Source organism: Rattus norvegicus, chromosome 19 (genome assembly GCF_021556685.1).
Source record: "Rattus norvegicus strain SHRSP/BbbUtx chromosome 19, alternate assembly SHRSP_T2T, whole genome shotgun sequence".
Classification (NCBI taxonomy): Eukaryota; Metazoa; Chordata; class Mammalia; order Rodentia; family Muridae; genus Rattus; species Rattus norvegicus.
Window position 1 is genome coordinate 16,623,849 of NC_141552.1, and position 22,983 is coordinate 16,646,831.

The window sequence follows — 22,983 nt, forward strand, 5'->3', positions numbered from 1 at the left end:
CAGGTTCCTGGCACTTTTGAAGAGACTGGTCAGGGCGCAGGCTTTAGGACATTTTGTTTGAATTATTTTGGGGGATTTTATTTTTACTGTTGGGGGCAAACCTAGGGCTGCCATGTGCTGGGAAAAGGCTTTGCCACAGCTGTAGATCATCCCTAATTATAAACTCCTAAATTCTCCCAATCCTGGAACTTTCTAGGTCCCTCACATGATGCAACCTTTGGGGGATTCCTCACATAGAATCATGGGGTGGATTGCATCCTAAAGAGAGACAGTGGGAAATGTTCCCCAGTGTCTGCCTGTGGCTGTGGTGATGAGAGTGGATGTAGTGACCAGTGGATGGCAGGGCCCATGGGAAACCCTTTTGGTTTCCACTTGAGTGGAATCTTCACCATGCCTTTTTTTTTTTCTTGAAACACAGGTTGGCCTGGAACTTACAGTCTTCCATCACTCTGACTCAGTTTCCCATGACTGGGATCACAGGCTTAAATTACTATGCCCATCTTTCTTTTTTTGTATATATAAATCTTCTAAAACCCAGAAGGATCTAGAATTTAAAATTTTGCGGTCCAAGGCATTTCCAACAGGGGATTCTTGACCTAGGAGTGTCCAGACCAGTGTTTATTGTGTGGCTACTTCATTCCCATACCAGCTTATTTTTGACAAAGAGTTCCAAGGTGTGATGTCACTGGGCATCAGGCGGTATCCCAAATAGCAGCACTGACTCAGGTTGTAATTTAGGCTGGAGAAACTTACTAGGACCCTTGTAATCCTAGCACCCTGGGGCCTCACATGTCCTTAGTCTGATCTAGTGATGAATCAACTGCTCTTGAGGGTGGATTGGAATTCTAGTCACAGTGAGGCAGGAGCATTAGTATCCTACAGCCACTCTGGGCTCCATAGGAAGACCCTGTTTCAATAGTAAAAGGGGTCACCTGCGAGTTCTTACTGTCTTCCCTGAGGCCTTCCTGCTGGAGTTAGAATAGCTGTCTCACCAAGTTGAAGTAGAGGGCAGAATGTTGGTGCCTTCTATAATGAAGACTAGTGACAGATAGTCTATGGAAATTCTAGAAAGATCTACAGGTATTTATGTCATGTGCATGGGAATTGCTGGCTTCCCTGTGTCCTTTGCCTTTAATTTGCAGTCCATGGGGCACCTGGGAATGTCCCCAAACCAGGCTGCACACAGGGCTTGTCCCATGATTCTCACTTGCACCCAGTGCCTGCCTGATTGTCATAAGTCTGACAGAGCCACTGTATGCTCTCCTGACACCTGCAGAGAGCACTATATGGGACCCTACCATCCCCACACTGCCCATCAGTGTCTACAATGTCCCTATATGGCACTGAGATGATCTAAGCTGCTTCCGGCCTATATGCTGCATCAGAATCTGACCATTCCTAATTTCCTCCTCTCACACCCACACTAGAAGCCCTGTACCCACACTAGCCCCAGCTGGCCTGTTGCCTACTAACATCTCATGGACTCTGCCCCAAACCCCTGCCCTGCCCCAATGCCCTGCCCTGCCCTGCCCCAATGCCCTGCCCTGCCCTGCCCTGCCCGGCCCTGCCCTCACTCAGCTGACATTGTGGACATCTCAAGACAGTCACTGGACAATGGCTGACACACTTGTCTGAAGACTGGAAATGTTTCTCGATCTTGGAGAGGAAAGAAGGACCCTCCAACTACACTGTCCTCTAAGGAAGTTTATTCAGGTGAGGGATGACAGGGACTGTTTTGTCTCACGTCACACATGTCAGTAGAAAATATCCTAGGTATTGGATGCCGCTGTTAACATTAACAGAACAAAGCCCATAGTGTTGGGAAGATTAATAAATTATGAGTCGGACTAGAAAACCCCAAGCCTCTTCCAGGTCCTAAGAGGGCAAAAAATACCACCAAACATAGCATTAATGTGGTAGGTTGGTTAAATCTAGTTACTAGATTCTAGTGTGATAACTATGACCCTTTTTGTGTCATGCTCAGCTTATAATGACTAGAGGACCTAAGCTTGAGAGTCACCAATGCCTCTCCCTTGCTTCTCCATCTGCTGAGCATTGAAAAGCCGTAATGAGACAGCATCTGTTTGCAGACATACTGGATTATTCTTCTTCACTTTATCTCTCTGAGTCACCTCCACTCACATTAAGTCAGTTTAATTCCATAAATTGGAAATGAGTCACGTGGAACATATACTTTCTCAATACAATCACAGATTTCCATGCAAAAGGTGAAACATGAACTGTCCCACCTAAGCTCTGGGCTTGCACAGACGTGCTCTGCAAAAGAAACATGTGGTCACAGCTGCAGTCTGCATTCAATATGGATGCTCTTGAGGTCCTCCCTGACCTGCATAGATTAAGATAATTATCTTGCTTTCTATCAAAAGAATTCATTATGCCAAGTTGGCCTGTAGAAGGAGGCTAGTCTCTTCTGTATTTTATCAGATGTGCATAATCTATATGATCATAGATAGTAAGTGAAAGATCTGTTTGGAATTGAAACTGAGTGATGCTGGAGGATGATTCTGAATGCACAATGAGCAGTGGAGGCACCAGAGCCCAGTATGGATGCCTAGCAGCCTACCACATTGAGCAGGCACCGCTCAACCACCTGTACATACACATCTCCTGAGATCTCTCTCCTTAATTGAAGGTGATCGTGTCCATCTAGTATAGCACATGCCCTGGAAGGACAAAAGCTACCTACAGGAGCTGTGGTGATGACTCACAGGTTAGAGCATCTGCTGCTCTCTCAGAAGAACCACATGGTCCCTAACAATCATCTACAATGGGGAATGCGATTCCCTCTTTTGGATCATGAGGGAAATGCACTCAGGAGTGGCCCAGACATACATTTGAAAAAAAAAGATCCATTGAGTTAAATGATAAAAATAAATATAATCAGCAACAATAAAAAACACAGCATATGAATGATCAAGTGAAACAGCACCTATAAAAACCTATTTCCCAAAATGACGTTGATGGTCATTATCTTTCTGGTTTAATAATAATGCTGTATTGTAAGAAAAACTGAGGCACATGGTTCTCGATTAGGATTATTCTATATTCCTTTGTGTAAGTTGTCATTTTTTCTGCAGCTCTACAGGCATGAGGGTGTGTTACTCAATATCTGGTGCACACAGTCAATAAGGAATGTGTGTTGTAGACTGATATAGACTAGGATGAGCAGAAGACATGACAGCATGGATACAGTATGTCAGTGATTACATCATAAAGTGTGTGTCCATAAAAAAAGTCACATTATCCACACAAAAGACACTATCACCCTGTGTACCCCTTGGTGGCTTTGAATTCACTGGACCATGCAAAGATCCATATCTAGCTGTCAGTTCTAAGTCTACAGGAGGGGAAGGACCCTTGAATAAGATGGTCTTAAGAGTCAAGAGTTACAAATCAATTTTTATTCATAAGGAATACAATTTACAAAAAACAGGCATAAAATGTACAACTAAAATGGTATAAAAATGAAAAACAGTAACAAGAATATATAACTATGAAATAACAAAAAGAAAACTTCAATGAAAAGCATAACCAAAAACATTTCTTAACAGCATTTTCTTAATGAACATTTAGAAACACAGTTGTAGTGCTGTTTCTCCTCTAGGACGTGAGATGTCACGGCAGTCCCCTCAGTTGTCTCTCAAATGGTGTTGTCGTATGAGAAGAGAGAAAGACCTCAATGAGATAGGCTGGCATACGGATACATAAATTTATGGTCTCTATACATTGAGGAAATTATCTGAGAAGAAGAATATTCCCCCAAAAAGTCTTTGACTGTGAGGATTGTCGTCACAGGGAACTCCTGAGAGAGAAAATCATTCCTCAGGGGGCTGTCTTCCTGGGATCCGTCCTATGCCATGTCTCCTGCAGTTCCTGAGACCTGGGAGGAGAAGGCAGCTATTAAGACACTGATTTGGTGGGGACATGCATACCAGCTGTCAAGTTGCTGCCTTCTGTCCCCTCAGCTGCATTGGACACACAGCACTGATCTTTTCACTGAAATCATTGCTGATATCTATGCAGGATGTGGAACATCACCAGCAACCCTCACAGTACTGTGGGAGAACAAGCTGCTCCTCAGACTCTACCAGTGCAAACCAAGAATGGGGAAATGGGGAGAGACCTCATTGGGGTGCAGGAAGAAAGGAGAAGGCCACATGATACCCAGATCAAAGCCAATGACCAGGACTCATTTGCCATTTGCACTTGGTTCTTATCCCTACAAAGTGCTTCCAACCATCACATGACCCCTGCATGACCTTTGTCACACGACCAAGAACTCGTTCAAAACTCTTCATAGCATCCAATCTGTGATAGGGAGATGCAGTCATGTGATATGTTATTCCTCTGTCACCATTTCTGGACTGTAGTTTCAGAAAGGGCAGAGAAGTATAATTGCCCATAATTCAGTTTCTGAAGAGTGGTTAACATCCCAGAATACTTGTGCATAGACAGAGCAATGAATAACTCTATCACATGAGGTGGGTGACTGACTGGGTGTGAGGAGATTAGAAAGGTGATAGGGGAAGCAAAGATGTATCCAATAGGCAAATGGCATCAGACATTGTCAATCTGACTCAGCTGCTTGTTCCTACCACATTTTGCTGGGTCTGGAGGATGCTGGTCTTCTCCTGTTCGTCTTTATCTTTCCGGTTCAACTCAAACAAATATCGCTGTAACTCCTTGCGCTCCTGCTTCAATGTGACCAACTTCTTCTTCATGCATGCCTGGTCCATCAGGAGCCGGCTGTGCAGGTTGCTGGAAACACACTCTGCATAGTAAGATCCTGAAGCCTCTTCCTCCCATTCCAACTGCCAAATCCCACAAACTCCACCAGGACCCAGATACCCATAAAGACTTCATAGAATACATCTCCATACATGTAAGGCTGCTCCACAAACAGCAAACGGCCAATCCAGGGAAGAATAAATTGTTTCTGTGACCCAAGCACCAATAAGAGTCCATGTCTGTCCAAAAGAACAAGAGATATACAACTGCCCATGAGAGCCCAATGCATCGGGACAGCATCAATTAGTAGGCAGTAAACAACCACAAGAGGACAGTAGAACCAAGGGAGGTCATGCTAACCATGTGGTCCACCCTTTGAGCTTTGTTAAACCTGGTATGACCCCAGAGCCGCAGGTTGGCCTAATAACACTCTGATGCCTGAATCAGGGTAGTTCTATCCAGAGCCTTCTAAAGATGCATAGACACTGTGGTGATAACTGACAGTCTCTTATGGAACTGAAACTGAGTCCAAAAGACCCACGGCACAGTGATATTTAAACAGCAGAAGAGATGGGCCCAGAGCTGCAGACCATACGGTCCAGAACAAAGAGAGGCAGACATGGCCATTCCACAATGAGGGGCCCTTCTGACCAGTACTTACCGATAGAAGTTAATCTCCTTCTTGAGCTCCTGAAATTTCTCACGATGTTCAATGTTCTTTGTGTCTAAGTTGTGCAGTAATGACATGACCTCTTTCTCCTTTATCTTCAAGTTTTCATAAAATGGATTTGGCCTGAAGTAGGGGCTGGCCCCAGGAAGATAGAACCCAATGAACATCGAGGTTTAGGATTATATGAACTCAGGCTGTGTCCTGTACTAGCAAAGCCCTGGAAGGACACTTTCTGAATTCTACATATTTGGATCTTCTTCAGCTTCAGAAACTTGGAATTGTGTGCCCAGGACAACAGAAGCTAAGCACCCAGATAAAGGGTTCCCTGGCTCACTTTTTTCAATCAGGAGGGCTGGATCTGCATTCAAACCTGTTATGCTCTCAATAGCCTAGGCCACATAACTTACCCAACCACACACACACACACACACACACACACACACACACACACACACACACACACACACACACACACACACACACACACACACACACACACACACATCCAGAAACCTCTGATTTCATTTTTCCTGTTTTGACAAATGGAATGCTACAAGCCGAATAACTAATATTCTAGAGACAGACAGTACACATAATTCTGGAGATGAGACCAGATATTGCCACAAACTTATAATCTGCCCAAGGCATACAAATGTATAGACAAATGTGACCACACAGGCAAAGAACTGTGCTCTTGAAAGTGGGGCTTCCAAAATAAAGCACTTACACCTCCATGAAACTATTATACAGGTATATCCTGATGTCAAAAAACAGACCCCTAAATTCCAAGTGTGCAGGGACACAGAAATATATAAAAGTTGTGCATATGCATGCAGACCTGTGCACACACAGACACACAAACTGGGACACACCCACAAGAAAAGAAAAGTAAACAGACTCAGAGAATGAGAAAGAGAGACAAATATGGAAAGAGCACAATGAGAATCAGTAGAAATGTATGCACCATTACTGTCTCAGTGTTTAAGGCACACAGACAAGAAGGAACAGGCCTGAGCCTCAGGCGTTTTAGTTAAGCATTGATATGAACAATGTGGGACCTAACGGTGCTGCCAGGAGATGATAGCGTTCAGTCACCTTCCTAGCAAGTACAAACACTCTCCACAAACTCACAGTACCTAGAACCTTGCAAAGCTACCACCTGTCAAGGGCTTTCCAATTGTACACTGGGAACTCATGCTCCAGTGACTTTATCCCTGAATTCTTCACTCAGATCACAAGTTCAGATTTTCAACAGGCAGAATCAGAGAGTCCATGTCCAAACTCACTCCTCAGTAAGGGTCAGGTTCTGAATCTCCTGTCTATGGGAGATGAGGTTTAGAACAAGGTCGTTTGTTTGGAGCAATGCACACCTCTTGCTCATGGATCCACCTGTCACATAAAGGAGGCGATCTGTCAGCTCATTTCTCTCCTTGGTAGTTAGCTCCAGTTCTCTATTCAGCCTCTCCTCTTCCTCGTTGACCTGCACCTTGTTTAGGACATTTTCAGGGGATGACGTCTGTCTGCAGGCCTCTGTAGGTAGAAGAACACAAGTGAACCCGCATGGGGCGAATGCATAGAGCATACACAGAACACAGAGAGGTCCAAACAGGAGAACATGCTTGGAAGCCAGTGTCACTGCAAGGAGTTTGGTCTGTGTAAGAGGCATCCTAAGTGGATCACAGTTCCCCCACTACTATATAGAGACCAAGAGATGTAAGCAGCCAGGTGTTCCCTATACCCGCCCACACAGGCTTACAAGTACCAGAGAGATGACTTCTCCAGGATTATTATCAGGTACGCAGGCTACAACCTGGTTTCAGGACCCTCACCCCTCTGGTTTCAGAAGTCAGATCATCAATTCAGCATCCACAATGACTTGATTGATCAGGGATACTCAGATATCCTACACTGTTACTCTATCCAATAACTTTGCATTAAAAAGACATGTCGGGGGAGGACATGGTCAACAGACTTATTAATTACCCCTACTGAAATGACAAATGCCCCAGAAGTGCCAGTAGGTTACAGGCTCTTTCTCTACCTGCCCCATATAGTTTGGCTACTGTAGAAAAATATCTGCCACACAGAACCTCTAATGTATGAAGGTAAGATTGGCCCCGTCAGCCAGAGGTAGTCAGAGGAGTACTAAGAATATAAGGTCATGGCCAGGAGCACAATTCTCTCCCTCTTACTACTGTCAGATAGTCACTGAATTTACAGAAGCAATGAAAGTGAAGTACATTGATGCCCTGTTTAATTCAGAAAAGTTATACCCTCCATGACTACTTATGGTGTTATTATATCAATTTAACATACCGAATGCACTGTAAAAGTAAAGACTAGAAGTTCCCCCAATAATAGCATAGGCATTGCCATATCCTCCATGTGGTTATGGAGAAACTAATGATGTGAAAACCTTGACTTTCAGGAATTGTTTTAATCATGGAATTCAATATCTGTGGAGATGTTCCAGTGGTTGTGGCCCATTACTAAAAAGGCCAGCGGAAGACCTCCACACACACCCCTGACAGGAAGCTCAACATACACTGCCCAGAACTTACTCCACATTCCCCATGTCCTGTGTCCATCATTACCTTTAGGTTTCGTTTGCTTCACTCTAGACTCTTCTCTATCAACATCAACTCTCCCAAAGCGCCTACAAAGACGGGCAAACATGTCTGTGGTTATATCCTTTGGACACTAAGAGAAAAAGTAGGGAATTGGTTGTCACAACGATACTGGTGACATCACAGGGATTCCAAGGTCTCTCTAGGAGACAATAGAATGTCCAGGAAGGGACTGCTGATGTCATGGATAACAGACTTTGCCTCCCTGCTAATGTTCTCCCTGTACTGAGCAAAAGCTGATGGACCCTTTTCAGGGGACTTCCCTGTGGCATAGCCACTGAGCACCACATGCTTCCAAAGTCAAATTTGGCTCTAGGCTTGATTGGAAAAACCTAAATCATTGCTATGTATCTAAATGTGTGCTTCCTCTCCAATCCCTGCACAGAAATGTTTCATCCTACCTCAAATTCTCCTCAGTCAGCAATATTACCCATTAAAGATTACTGAGAAATCACACCAGTTCCTATAAGTAGCCAAAGAGGTCTCCTGTCTCATCATGTGCAGGTGCATGAAATCACACCCAGAAATAGCCTGTAGGGTAGGTTGCAATGTGGGTGTGTGTTATAGGTACAACCTGAAGCTTTGTGCTTAACATTTGACAGTTGCCACCAGATTCCTTAGGAGAAAGAATTGCATTCATTATGGTCCTGGCAACAAAGTGGTGATCTGTTAGCAGAGGAAACTGAAATATTGGTCCACCAGTGAATGCACCCTCAGGCTGAGTGTGGGGCTCTCCTCTTTGCACTTAAGTTACCAAAGCAGGATTGCTTACAGGCCTCTCTAAGCTATAACGTGTGATTTCATCTGAAAAATAAAATAGTCAGCAGATGTGGGGGGGGGGGATGCAGCCAAAGGAGTAGGACAAGCCTAGAGACATAACTCAGTGGACAGAGTAAGAAACAAGCATCTTCACTCCTGTTTCATGGATCACCCCACAAAACACAAAAGCATCTATCGTACTAAAAATAAACCAGTTATTTTATTGAATGCATACACTAATACTGTTTACAGTATTAGTGGCAAAGCTCAGATTTTGGGGGCAGATCCATGACTTGAACTATCTTCCTGACAACATATAAAGCAATAAATAAATAAATAAATAAATAAATAAATAAGAAAAAAAACACAAAAATAAAAAACACAAAAAGCACAAGCCTCTCATGTGAAGTTACAGAAGAGTGGTCCAGTGGTCACTTCTGACCAAGCCATTTTAGCTATGACAGTGCATAGTGACCCTTAATTTGATGGGTCCTATATAAAGCTTTGTGCAATATTGTCATTTTAACAAACCTCTTCCAGAACATACATAACGACACAGGATATGATTGCCATGTCCTTGCTGTGTATCAAGTTATTTTTCTGTGTCCTTGATTGTCAGGCATATTACACCAACAATCTGAGATGGCTGGTAGACTTGGAAGAAAGTGGATATGAAAGATCCCCGTTTGATATCAGTACTGCCATTTCTTAAGCATGAGAATCTTTTAAGCTGGCCCTCGCTTAGCCCCTAGACGTTAGACAATAGACCAGAAAGTACAGAAAGCACATTCCCACCCACTCTCTAGGAAGCTGCCCGACCATAAGAACAGAGGGTATAGAACATATTTACTGCAGGGCAATTACAAGACAGGAAACATCTCTGGGAAGCTGACTGACCACTATAGAAATGAGATGTCCTGGGTAGTGAATGCAGCTGTGCTATAGGCTGACATCGCTATAGCCTTGTCCTGAGAACTCCAGAAGAGAAACACCTGCCAAGACAGATATCCTTGGTCCTTGTCCTGGGAACTCCAGGATAAGAAAACATATATCAAGTCAGACGTCCTTGGTACTGAAATAGCTGCATTGATGTGGTTATGGCCTTATCCCAGGAATCCAGGCCGAGAAACATCTGCCTAGTTATCCTTGGCACCGAAATAGCTGAGCTAATTAAACTGTGTGATCGTAAATGACTGTTTAAGCTGTACATTTCTGTTGTTCGAGGCTCCTCACATCCCTCCTGCGTGTGGACCATGTCGAGCCCCAGTGCATTGGTGTCCCAAAGTAAACCTCTTGTTTTTACATCAAGACTGAGTCCTGTGTGTTCATGGGGTGGTGATTGTCCTCAGGACTGGAGCGAGAGTCTCCTCTGTCTGAGGGTCTTTCAGATAAAGCTATAGTTGTGGGTTACACACCTCAATTCTCATTGGCTAATGCTGTCCTCACAGTCCTTGGAGGCTCCTTTGTAAGACTACCTGTTGGAAAGTAGAAGCAGCTTTATTTGAGCTCAAAGTGAACCTGACAAGCAACGTAGAGAACAAGATGGGGTAAGTGAGAACCTGTCTAAAACCAGCACAAAAACCCACCCTTCATTCAAAGCATCATCTACCAATTCTTGAATTTTTACCATTCTCTGCCATCCAGTCTTTCATTCAGGAAAGGTAGAAAAAAACTGGAAATGATCTTTGTATTCTAAGGACCTTGATCTGTCTTTCCTTAGGTTCACGTTAAGAACAAATGAAATGGGTATCACCATCTGAACAACTTAGTATCACCTACTCAGCATTTCTAGCCTAATACTGTGCCTATGGCAATCTCAAGCTTCCCTGAGTGTTGCTGCACCGGCAAGAAGAATGCAGAACTGAGGTCAAACCCCAGTGAACCTTTCAAGGGGTTAGAAGAAAGCCATCAGAGATACTGCACTTCTTTGTCCTTAGATTAAATCAAGATGATACAACGTGAATCTATTGGGCTATTCAACCATACATCTTCCTCACAACCCCACCTATCTGAGTTCATTGCTTGGCAGAATTCATGCCCCACCATCCTAGATATTTCTTGATTCATTGCTGCCAAGGGCCAGGTTTCCTGAGTTTTTTTTTTTTTTTTTTGGTTCTATTTTTCGGAGCTGGGGATCGAACCCAGGGCCTTGCGCATCCTAGGTAGCGCTCTACCACTGAGCTAAATCCCCAACCCCGTGTTTTGTTTTTTATAGAATTGGGTGTAGTCAATCATAGTTGCCCTCTGTAAGAAATGACAAATATCTATAATAACTGACCACACTGTACTTGTGTATACAAGTACAGTAGTGGAAAATTCAGCATAACTGAGGAGTGGGAAATCACCACTGTGTCCTGGCCTTTCTCTGCCCATATCACAGCTCACAGGCGGCTGGGTCAAACCTTGAGTTCTTCTGTAGAAACAGAGTGATGTTGAATGGACACTGAGCAGGCAGAGCAACACAGCTGAGGCAACTCAATTCCAGCAAGAAATGCATTATGTGTTTCCCATCTTAACAGCTCCTTTTGAGGACTTGTCCCCACACCTAGCTTAAACACAGCAATTTTCATACATGCCAGCCTGCTATTTCATATTGTTGCTGTAATACGCCTCCACATCATAGATTTCAAAAAAGAAAGAAAATAAACCTGACACTGAGAAGGGTGATGCTTGTCAACATCTAGTGCGTTGGCGGCCCAGGTAAGGTCACAAATAACCACTACACAGGGGATGCAGAGCAAAGGCAGATGCAACTGCATGCAGCTGCAAGCTTATTAACCCTTATATAGGCATGAATATGCATTACCTCACTTTCCCTTTCGGCAAGATATAATAAGATCGTTATTCCCATGATACCAGGAACGACTGAGGCAAGACTAGGCAAAGAAGTGAGAGTAAGCAAAGGCTTCTCCTTAAAATATCTGTATAGCAAATCACCCCTCTTCCTAGTATCACAATATACTTGTCATAACCCAGAGAGCATGAGAGCCGCTTCCACAAAAAATGGACACAGTACAGCATAGTGTAAGGTAAAGTGAGAAAAACATTTTCTACTCAAGGGCAGCATTGCAGCCCCTGCTTGCATCCCTCAGCCGTCTTTCCTTGATCCTGTCTGGGAAGTGTCTCTCAGTGACTCCTCAATTTCTCTCTTTGTCCTTTTGTTTTAAAAGTAACACTTTCTATAACATAGCTAAATGTCCTTGAAGGGGTTTAATCATGCAAAAAGAAAGCAATATAATATATAATGTATGCAACCTTTAATGAGTGTATCTATTTTCTTAGGGGTATTATTCAGATACCTTCCCAGATCTGGATTTAACTTTGGTAATTGTTATCTGTCTACAAAATCAACAATATCGAATGAATATTCCAGTTTTCTGGCATAAAGTCCTCGGGAGTAAGAACTAATGATTTTGGAATTTGCTCGGTGTCTATTGTTATGTCCCTCATTTCATTTCTGATTTGTAATTCATTACTGTCTCTCTTGTGCATTGTTAGTTTGAGGAAGGGTTGTCTCTCTTGTGGATCTTCTCAAAAAAAAAAAAAAAGAGGAAGAAAAGACAGCTCTTGCTTTCCTTGACTTTGTGTTTTTCTCTTTGTTTCTAAAGGCTTGATTTCAACCCTGAGTTTATTGCCCTTCATCAGATCCTACTAGACTCTCTATGGGATGAGGCTTTGCCTCACTTGGTAACAGCAGCATGGAATAAACGAAGCTTCTGCTGATCTCTGTTGTGGTGTTGCACATCACAATCTCACCGAAAACCATGCATAGCCTGGTTTTAGACTCTATTAAAGCAGCCCAGTATTTCAGTGTTACCTGCAAGGTGCCATGGAACAGTAGTAACATAATTCTGCATGCACATCGACAGGTTTCTCCACGGTCTTCTGGGTCATTTGATAATAATTTATAGTGAGTTCATGGATGAACACACACACACACACACACACACACACACACACTTTACTGACATGGTGCATATTCTTTGCACACCAAAAATAAAGTGAGCATTACTGAAAATGCACCAATAATGGAATCGATGGAGGGAGGTGTAGGGAAGCTGGGGATTAGAGTTACTTAAAAGACCGGATGCAGATTCTCCTTCTATTGGAGGAGAAACTTGATAGACAATGTGGTTCTGTATTGTCTTTCTCTAGAGCACACAGGACTAGGGTGGCAGCTAGGGCTTTGAGCATGTTTGGCAAGTACTGTAGCACTGAATTAAATCCTAGGGCTGGAACCCTATTAATCATCTACAACAATTACAGGGCAGGCTGGATGACGACACTCAGCTGACAATGTGGACATCTCAAGACAGTCACTGGACAATGGCTGACACACTTGTCTGAAGACTGGAAATGTTTCTCTATCTTGGAGAGGAAAGAAGTATCCTCCAACTACATTGTCCTCTAAGGAAGTTTATTCAGGTGAGGGATGACAGGGACTGTTTTGTCTCACGTCACACATGTCAGTAGTAAATATCCTAGGTATTGGATGGCGCTGCTAGCATTTACAGAACAAAGCACATAGTGTTGGGAAGGATAATAAATTATGAGTAGGATTAGAAAACCCCAAGCCTCTTCCAGGTTCTAGGAGAGCAAAAAAAAAAAAAAAATTACCACGAAATACAGCATTAATGTGATAGTTTGGTTAAATCTAGTTACTAGTTTCTATTGTGATACCTATTGTCAGTGCCTGTGCCGACAGTGTGTGAATATCAGGTGTAGGTTTGTGGGGTTGAAAGAAAACATGTACACGGGTCACCCCTTTTTAGCGAGTGCCACCAAGGCTTTACTGAGATCTCCTTATATACCAGAGGCAAAAGCAGTGGAAAAACAACAAGGCAGGTGAAAATCCCCAACCAGGAAAATAGGACAAGTCTGTGTGGTGAAAGTTCCAGCCCAATCAGGGGCATAAACAGCTTCTTCAAAACAAGAAGCAGGAAAGCTCAGTGGGGAGGAAGGGTGCCATGGAAAATCCCAGCCCCAAATCAGGGGCTAAGAGCAGCTGGCAAAGGTGTAAACAATTTCTTGCTATAGCAGGCTGAAAGGCTCAGCGAGGGGGGAGGGAAACACCAAGGTAGGGCCCAACAGGAGCCTTCACTGGTGGCTCTAATGTTTCACTTTCCTCTGCCAACTGGCCTCCACACTGTTTCTAGCACCATAATGATTTCAAGTCTTCCTCCTAAGGAATTTTGTGGCAACCCTTGAATGCTAAGCACAAGGCTTCATGAGTGTTCCCCTAACACACACCCACATTGCAACCTTCCATGCAGGCTATTTCTTGATGTGATTTCAAGCACCTGTACATAATAAGACAGGAGAACATTTTGACTGCATATTCAAACTGGTATTATTTCTCAGGAATTTTTAATGGCTAATATTGGTGAAGGAGGATAATTTGAGTTAGGATGAGACATTTTTCGGCAGGATTTGGAAGGAAACATTCATTTAGATGCATAGGAATTACTAAGGTTTTTATAATCAAGCCTTGAGGAATATTTGGTTTTGGAAGCAGGAGGTGCTCAGTGGCTCTGCCCTGGGAAAGTCTCCTGGAAAGGACACCTCAGCTTATGCTCAGTACAGGGAGAACATTAGCAGGGAGGCAAAGTCTGCTCCCCATGACATCTGCTGTCCCTTCTTGGACATTGTACTGTCTCCTAGAGAGTTCTTGGCGTCCTCTGCTATGTCACCAGTGTTGTAGTGACAACCAGTGCCCTAGTTTCTCTCAGTCCGAGTCTGGCAGATACATCCTAAGACATGTTTTCCAGTCTTAGAAGTGTTTTGGGAGGGGGGATGTCGATTGTGGAGAGACTAGGGTGAAGGAGTCTGACCTTTCGTCTCAAAGAAATGATTGACCAAGAAAGTGGTTCTGGGGAATGTGGAGTAAGTTCTGGGCAGTGTCTTTTGAGCTTTCTGTGGAGGCGGGGGGGGGGATGGTGGGGGTCCCGCAAGCTTAAGCTGACCTTTCTGGACAACTGACAACTGACAACTGGAGCATCTGCAAAGGAATTGAATTTCCATGAATATCACAGTTCCTGAAGGTCATGGATTTCAGAACATTAATTTTCCCATCCCCAAAGAAAGGATATGGTAAGGCCAATGCTACTATTCTGTGAACTTCTGGCCTTTACTTTTAAAGTTTATTTGTGGCTTGTTTTTTCTTTGTTTATTTATTTATTTAGTGGGTAATATTATTTATTGCCAAAGTCAAACATCTGGGTTACATCCTGGGACCCACATGACAGAAGGAGAGAAATGGCTCCTGAAAGTTGTTTGGTCATGTGCTGCACACACACACACACACACACACACACACACACACACACACACACACACACACACAGAGACACTCATACTCATACTCTCACTCATACACACACAAACTTTAAAGCAATAGTAATTTTTCTTAGAGTCTGATATAATTGGTTCTAATACAAAGACAGCCTGAGTGTAGTTACTATATAATTAAATAGTACTCATGCTCTCAGGCAAAGAGTTTAAAGTTTATAGGTACCTAATAAACTCGCACTGGGACATATAAAGAACATTTAAATGTTCAGCAGAAATACAAAGAACAACTAATTTAATTTGTTAAAAGTGAAAGCTTATACAATTCTGAAGGTTTTTATGCTGGTTTTATTATACATGTAATTATGAAAAGAAAACATACATACTTGATCAATGAAATGAGGAAGAGTGATTTAATGAACAGAAAAATGGATGGTACTTCAAAACTTCCATGATTACATATTATCTATTTAATTCCCTCCACAATAGCAAGAAACGGACATTATTATTTATGCGACATTACAGATACATAAACCGAGAAAATATTGTTTGGCCTGATTTTCTGAGCTTTTTAAAGGTTTAGTTAATTGACAGAGCTGTGGTTTAAAATTAGGGCCCATATTCTTCTGTTTTAAATGTGTGACACTTTTCTCTTTTTTTCTCCATCTTTATTAAATTGGGTATTTCTTATTTACTTTTCAATTGTTATTACCTTTCCAGGTTTCCAGGCAAACATCCCCCTAGCCCCTCCCCCTCCCCTTCTCTATGGTTGTTCCCCTCCCCATCCTCCTCCCATTACCACCCTCCCCCCAACAAGCCCCTTCACTGGTGTTCATTCTTGGCAGGACCAAGGGCTTCCCTTTTATTTCTAGTGGGTGCTGCTCTCCCTGCTCCATGGGAAGTGGATGGGGGGAAGGCCCGGGCCTGAGGTGAGTTGGAACTGGGGTAGAAAGGAATAGGGCCTCCTAGGTGAGAATGCCAAACCACCACTGCTGCTGCAGCCACCATGGAGAAGCCCTTGTTCCTGCCGCAGGGAGGAGAGTCTTGTGCCCACAAGATGGCTGAAGGGGAGCTGAGAGTGGACAGCTTCATCACCCGCCTGCTGGAGGTATGAGGATATCGTCCGGGAAAATTTGTGCAGATGACTGAAGCAGAAGTCCGAGTGCTGTGTATCACGTCTCGTGAAATCTTTCTTAGCCAGCCAACAGCTGTGAACACAGGTTTCTTTTGGAGAGCAGGCCTGTGCAGGCCCAGAACCTAGGTGGGACAGTTCAAGCTACCCTTTTTCCATGGCCAATCTCAGATCATATTCAGAAAGTATTTCTTGGGCTAAAGAGATGGCTTAGTGGTTAAGAGCACTGACAGCTCTTCCAGAGGTCCTGAGTTCAAATCCCAGCAACCACATGGTAGCTCACAACCATCTGTAATGAGATATGATGCCCTCTTCTGGTGTGTCTGACGACAGTCACGGTGTACTTGTATATAATAAATAAATAAATAAATCTTTAAAAAAAAAGAGTATTTCTTCCAGGTGATGGATTTCCAATTTATGGAATTGAACTAACTTAGTGATGGTGGAAGTGACACAGAGAGTTAAAGTACAGAAGGAATAATCCAGAATATCCACCAACAGTTGCTGTCACACCAGGACTTTTAAAAGCTCAGCTGCTACAGAAACAATGTAGTCTTTGGTTATTCTCAAGCTTAGGTCTTCTAGTCATTATAAGCTGACCATGACACAAAAAGAGTCATCTATATCAAAATAGAGAATAGTAACTAGATTCACACCACACTATCACATCACTACCGTATTTGAGGTTCTCAGTTAATATCTAAGAACCTGGAAGAGGCCTGCGTCTTGCTACACAAACTCATAATTTATGTCCCCATTGTCAGCTGAGATTCTTCATGCAGCCTGGGGTCAAGGAGGTCATCCCACAAAGCACAGAACACCCATCTCAGATAAACATGTATGGTTTATTGAATCCAAAACATCCATGAATTTCAGGACACAATTAAATGTTGAAACCTAAGGATAATAGATATAGAAGAGAATTAAGATTTCTAGTTCATAGATCCAGTAAACACCTTCAACAAATCATAGCAGCAAACTTCCATAAGGTAAAGAAAGAAAAGGCCATAAAGGTACAACAAGCCTACAGAACATCAAACTAATTGTACCAGAAAAATTCCTTCATTCACATAATAATTAAAACGCTAAATGCACAGATCAAGAAAGAACATTAAAAGGGGTAAGGTATAAATATCTAGTAACAAATAAATTCAGACGTATCTGAATTACACCAGACTTCTCAACAGAGATTCTAAAAGTCAGAAAATCTTGGGCAGACACAGGCTCCTATATCCAGCAAAATCCTCAATCACCATAAAAGGAGGAACCAGGATATTTCATGACAAAACCAAATTTAAACAATTCTTTTCTGTAAGAAAGCACAACAGAGGCTAATTGGAGGAAAACTCCAAGATAATGAACTAAACTATACCCAAGAAAAACCAAGAAATTAATCTTCTCTCAATAATTTAAAAAAAGAGAAGCACACAAACATAATTTCACCTATAACCAGAAAAAGAAGAGAATGCAGCAATCATTGGCTTTCATATCTGACCAGATCCTCTTTCCCTAATCCCCAAGCTCCCAGGGGCCAAACTGCCAGCCAAAGTGTATGCAAGGATGCTCTATGGTTCAAGGTGAGGTCTGTAGCCCCACCAAAGGGAGATCCTAGAGGTGTGAGATGGGGATGGATATGTGTGGGTGCAGGAGCACTGTCACATAGGCAAAGCTGAGCAGAAATGGGATGTAAATTTGATGAGGGGAGTCTGGAAAGCAGGACAACAGTTGAAATGTAAATAAATAAAATAACCGATTAATAAAAAATAGCCAAAAATAAAATAACAAGTAAAAAGGTAAATGAAAATTAAACCAAATAAACCAACCAAACAAACAAAAACCCCTGTGGTGGATTGGCCTAATGCTGCTTGTATTTTAATGCTAATTTGTAGAACTCAAGACTGGTTAACCCCAAATAACTGACCCTGCTCCCAGTTAACTGTGATTATAAAGAAGCCAACAGCCAACAGCTGCACAGCAGAGAAATGGGGGAGGTGAACATTCAGGGCTTTGCTAGAGAGGATCATGAGGAGGGAAGAAGGAGGAAGAAGCTGCCAGAGAATAAAGGAAGAACGTGTGTGATGGAGAGGAGAGAGGAAGAGGACAGCAGCCATGGTTAAGGGAGAGGAGAGCCTGGTCCTGAGGGCTGTCCAAGGGGAACAAAGAGCAGCCAAGATGCTACACAGCCTGTAAGAGTTAGCATTATTGTTTGGAATGTAGATCTGGTACCATGGAGGGCAGGCAGCTGCACAGCTACAGTGCTGACTAATGCACACTAAAAATAAATTTAACAAAATATGTATAACCAGTAAGACTGCTCTGTAGAGGATCCTAAAAGGAATACTTTAGTTTGAAGGGAAGGACAAAATACCAGAGAACACAGGGGATAAATTAATAAAACTAGGAAAGTTAATCAAAGAAGACTGTGAAAACCACAAAAATTAAGAAAATGACAAAATTTAATACATAGGTTTAAATAATAATTACATATCACTAAACTCAATATCTAGGGTGGTGGGGCATGAATTCTGCCATGGTCTGAACTCAGAAAGGTGGGGTTGGGAGAAACATGTCTGGTTAAATAGTCCACCCACATTGTGTCAATGTGATTTAATCTAAGGACAAAGAAGTGGAGCATCTCTCATGGCTTTCTTCTAACCCCTTGAAAGGATCACTGGGGTGTGTCCTCAGTACTTCATACTTCTTGCTAGGTCAGCGAAACTCAGGGAAGCTTGAGATTGTCATAGCACAGTATTAGGCTAGATATACTGAGTAGATGATACTAAGTTGTTCAGATGGTGATACCCATTTGCATGTGTTCTTAATGTGGACCTAAGGAAAGAGAGATCAAGGTCCTTAGAATAGAAGGAACATTCCCAGTCCTTTTCTACCATTCCAGACTGAAAGGCTGGTAGGGAGAAAGTGGTAAATAATAAAGAATTAATAGATGATGCTTTGAATGAAGGGTTGGTTTTTGTGCTGGTTTTAGACAGGGTCTCACGTATCCATGTTGCCCTCTCCCTGGCTGGCCCGGTTCACTTTGAAGTCAGTGCTTCCATTTCCAATAGACAGTCTTACAAGAGGGGCCTCCGAGGTCTCTAGGACAGCATTAGCCATTGACAGTTGAGGTGTGCAACCCACAACTATAGTTTTAGCCACTTTGTTCCATGTCTACCAGCTATTTCAGATTGTTGCTGTCTATGCCTGACAATCAAGGACACAGAAAAATAACCTGATAGAGAGCAAGGACATGGTGATCACATCCTTGCCTCTGCTGTATGTTCTGGATGAGGTTTGTTAAAATTCCAATATTGCAAAAAGCTTTATATAGGGCCCATCACATTAAGGGTCACTGTGCACTGTTTCATCTAAAATGGCCTAATCAGAACTGACCGCCAGACAACACTTCCTGCGAAGTTCCTATGAGAAGCTTAAGTTTTTTGTGTTTTTTTCTTCTTCCTTCCTTCCTTCCTTCCTTCCTTCCTTCCTTCCTTTCTTTCTTTCTTTCCTTCTTTCTTTCTTTCCTTCTTTCTTTCTTTCTTTCTTTCTTTCTTTCTTTCTTTCTTTCTTTCTTTCTTTCTTTCTTTCTTTATAGGTTTAGAGGAATGTATTTTGGGCCACGGATCTGCCCCTAGTATCTTAGCTATGGATGTGATCAATCAGTGTTAGTGTGTGCATTCAATAAAATGTCCATTTTTGACTAAGGTAGATGCTTCTGTGTTTTGTGGGGTGACCCATTGTCAATGTCTAGTGAGTTGGGGCCCTGGGTATGGTCGCATACCCCAGGACACAGGGGGTGCAGAGCAAAGGCAAAAGAAACTGTACGCAGTTGCAAGCTTTATTAATCTTTATTAAGCTAAGAATATGCATTACTACAATTTTCATTGTGTCAAGATACCATAAGATCATTATTCCCAGGATACCAGGAACAATGAGGGAAGATTAAACAAAGAAAGACTAATAAACAAAAGCTTCTTCTAAAAATATTCATATAACAAATCACCTCTCTTATTATAATCAAAATATACTCACCATTACCAAGAGAGCGTTAGAACCACTTCCACAAAACGGGACACAGCAGAACATAATTTAAGGCCAAGTGAGAAAAACATTTTCTTCTCCAGGGCGGCATTCCAGCCCCTACTTGAATCTGTCACCAGGCCTTTCTTGACCCTGCCTGGGACCTGCATCTCTATGTCTTAACAATTCCTTCTTTTTTCTTTTGTTTTAAAGTAACACTTTACATAACATAGCTAAAGGTCCTTGTAGGGGTTTAGTCATGTAAAAATAAAGCAACATAATACATAATGTACATAAGATTATGGCAAAACTAGCTCCTCCCATGCTATGGAAAATCCTTTGAAGCCAAGCCTTGGGATCTAATCCTGTCAATTGATCAGCCAATAATTTAGCTATTTCCATAGGGGTAGTATCTTCTAGCTGTTTACCAAAAGACATTCGAACATCATATTTCAAGGCATTAATTACTTTTGAAGCACTTTCATTGCCCTCTAAATAGGCTTGAATTAACCCCAGTCATGTTCTGTGTCATTATCCATATATTTACTAACAGAAAAGTAGTAGGATTTCATCATGATAAGCAATATAAGCCCAACAACTGGCATTGGCTGCAGCAGAAGAAACCATGAGTAAAACACACATTGCTAAGAATAAGTGCTCAGTAGTAAAGGACTTTCCTGAAGGGGACAAAATTATTCCTTTCAGTGCTTAATTGCTTCACCTGACCCCACATAGGTAATAGGGTTGTCACTACACGGATCCTTATCCATTGTTGTTTGTGGACACTAAGAGAAGCCAGGGCCTCAGTAATGGAGGACACCTCCTCATCTCCTGAGAACATCCATCAGGAGAAAATGTAGCTGGTTTAACTGGATTCCTTTGAGGGTAGGGAGCAGTTCTTATTATTCTGTGCTTGGATCCATCTCCCGGATAACCAGAATAGTCTCCCATCCTGTAATGAGACAAAACCCTCTCCCCTATATACAATGATGTCCCTTCCTGCCATTCAGCATCCCGGGCAATTTTTATCCATACTGTCTGTTCCATGCCTTCTGGGGGGAAGTTCAACAAAGTGTCTATCTGCTCTTGATATAACTTCACCTTGTGGTAAATTAAGAAAATTAATAACGTATAATGCTTGTGCCATATAGCTCTGGGACTGGTCTGCAAACTGCATTCAGGTTGCATGAGGCCATCTCTTTTCCCCCTTTTTAATTTTATAATTTGTCATTTCAGGGTATGGTGAATTCTTTCAACAAAAGCTTGTCCTTGTGTATTGTGTTCTGTACCAGTAATATGTACAATATGATATCGTTGACAAAATTGTTTATATTGATAAGAAATATATGTTGGTCCATTATCAATTTTAATTTTAGAAGGCAGTCCCATAACAGCAAAAGTTTCCAATAGATGCTGTATAACATGAGCAGTGCGTACTCCTGGCAATGGTGTAGCCCACACAAATTTTGAAAAATTATCTATGCTTACATCTATATGTGAAAGGCGACCAAACTCAGAAATATGGGTTATATCGATCTGACACGATGTATTAAGTTGCATCCTTCTGGGATTAATTTGAGATGGAACACATTTTATACGTGAAGACTGACACATAGGACAATTAGCAATAATTTGTTTGGCTTGAGAATAGGGAAGCTTATATTTAATATGTAAATATCCTGTATTGGCATGATTATGACTGTGTTCTTCTGGGGTAGCAAATGCCACTAATTGATCTACCATAGGATTGCCAAGTGTTAAAGATTCTGGAAATTTTGAATGTGATCTAGTATGTGTAATGAATATTCTAGAGTTTCATAATAACAATAGTCCTTTAATATGTGAGAATAACATTTAATATAGGCTTAGATGTAGAAACAACAGCAGTCACAATATTCTGTACTACTCCTACAACATAAGCGGACTCAGCTATAATATTTTTACATCATGAGTAAAATCCTGGAATACATTAATTACCGCTAATAATTCATTTTGTTGTACTGACCCAAAAGAAGATTCTTGTCCCCAAAATTAATCTTCGGTCCAATAAGCCATCTTGGTGTTAGAGCCATCTGTAAACACAGTAAAGGCTGATGGTAATGGATCAACAGAAATTAGTGTATTGATCAAATTTTTTTTTTGTTTTTTAAAGCAATCCCACAATTTACTATGGGGAGGATGAAATTCAATATTTCCAGTGTAAGAAATCATGGCTAATTGAAAAACCTCAGACATCTGCATTAAATATTCCACTTTATCTTTGCTTAATGGGAAAACAATAGCAGCACAATCATATCCCCACAGAGTAACAGGTCTTTGTATGCCTTGCTGAATAATTAAAGTAATTTGTTCCTCATAATTTGTTAATGTTTGGTTAAAGTTTTATTTAATATATATCCATTCTAAAGGCAACTCATCCTGAGTGAAAGTGCCTGTAGGATATTCAAGAGTATTTAAACATATAATTTAATAACTCTATCTGGATCAATACATGAAATATGCATCTTTCCATTTTCAGAAAAGATACCCTTGCATGCCTTCATATAAGCATTAATATCCCCAGGCTCCTTTATAGGTAATAATACTCTCCTGTACTCTTCATTAGCATTTTCAAAAGCAAGCATTTGCAGCAGTTGTCCTCCAGCTTCCTCTCCTACCATTGTTCTTTCCAATGTTAATTTTAATATACATAAAAACTTAATACATGGTTCATAGAAAGCTACTATCTTTTTCAACCAACC

General features: G+C 41.8%; 2 protein-coding genes across 3 annotated transcripts in view; both read right to left on the reverse strand.

Annotated features, from left to right (window-relative positions):
* LOC134483568 (disks large homolog 5-like) overlaps window positions 1–22,983 on the reverse strand; it is a 130,439-nt gene that overhangs the window by 106,737 nt on the left and 719 nt on the right. The gene's annotated exons all lie outside the window — the stretch shown is intronic.
* Dlg5l14 (discs large MAGUK scaffold protein 5 like 14) lies at window positions 3,401–8,117 on the reverse strand. 2 transcript variants are annotated; one of them, XM_087595694.1, is made up of 6 exons: window positions 8,014–8,117; window positions 6,790–6,949; window positions 5,411–5,554; window positions 4,902–4,988; window positions 4,617–4,779; window positions 3,401–3,901 (listed from the first exon to the last, which is right to left on the reverse strand). In XM_087595694.1, the coding sequence occupies exons 1-6, from the start codon at window positions 8,093–8,095 to the stop codon at window positions 3,872–3,874; spliced, it is 666 nt and encodes a 221-aa protein (XP_087451820.1). In that variant the 5' UTR covers window positions 8,096–8,117; the 3' UTR covers window positions 3,401–3,871. The 2 variants fall into 2 exon arrangements, with proteins under 2 accessions (XP_087451820.1, XP_087451821.1); XM_087595695.1 differs by lacking the exon at window positions 4,902–4,988 and having other exon boundaries at window positions 8,014–8,115.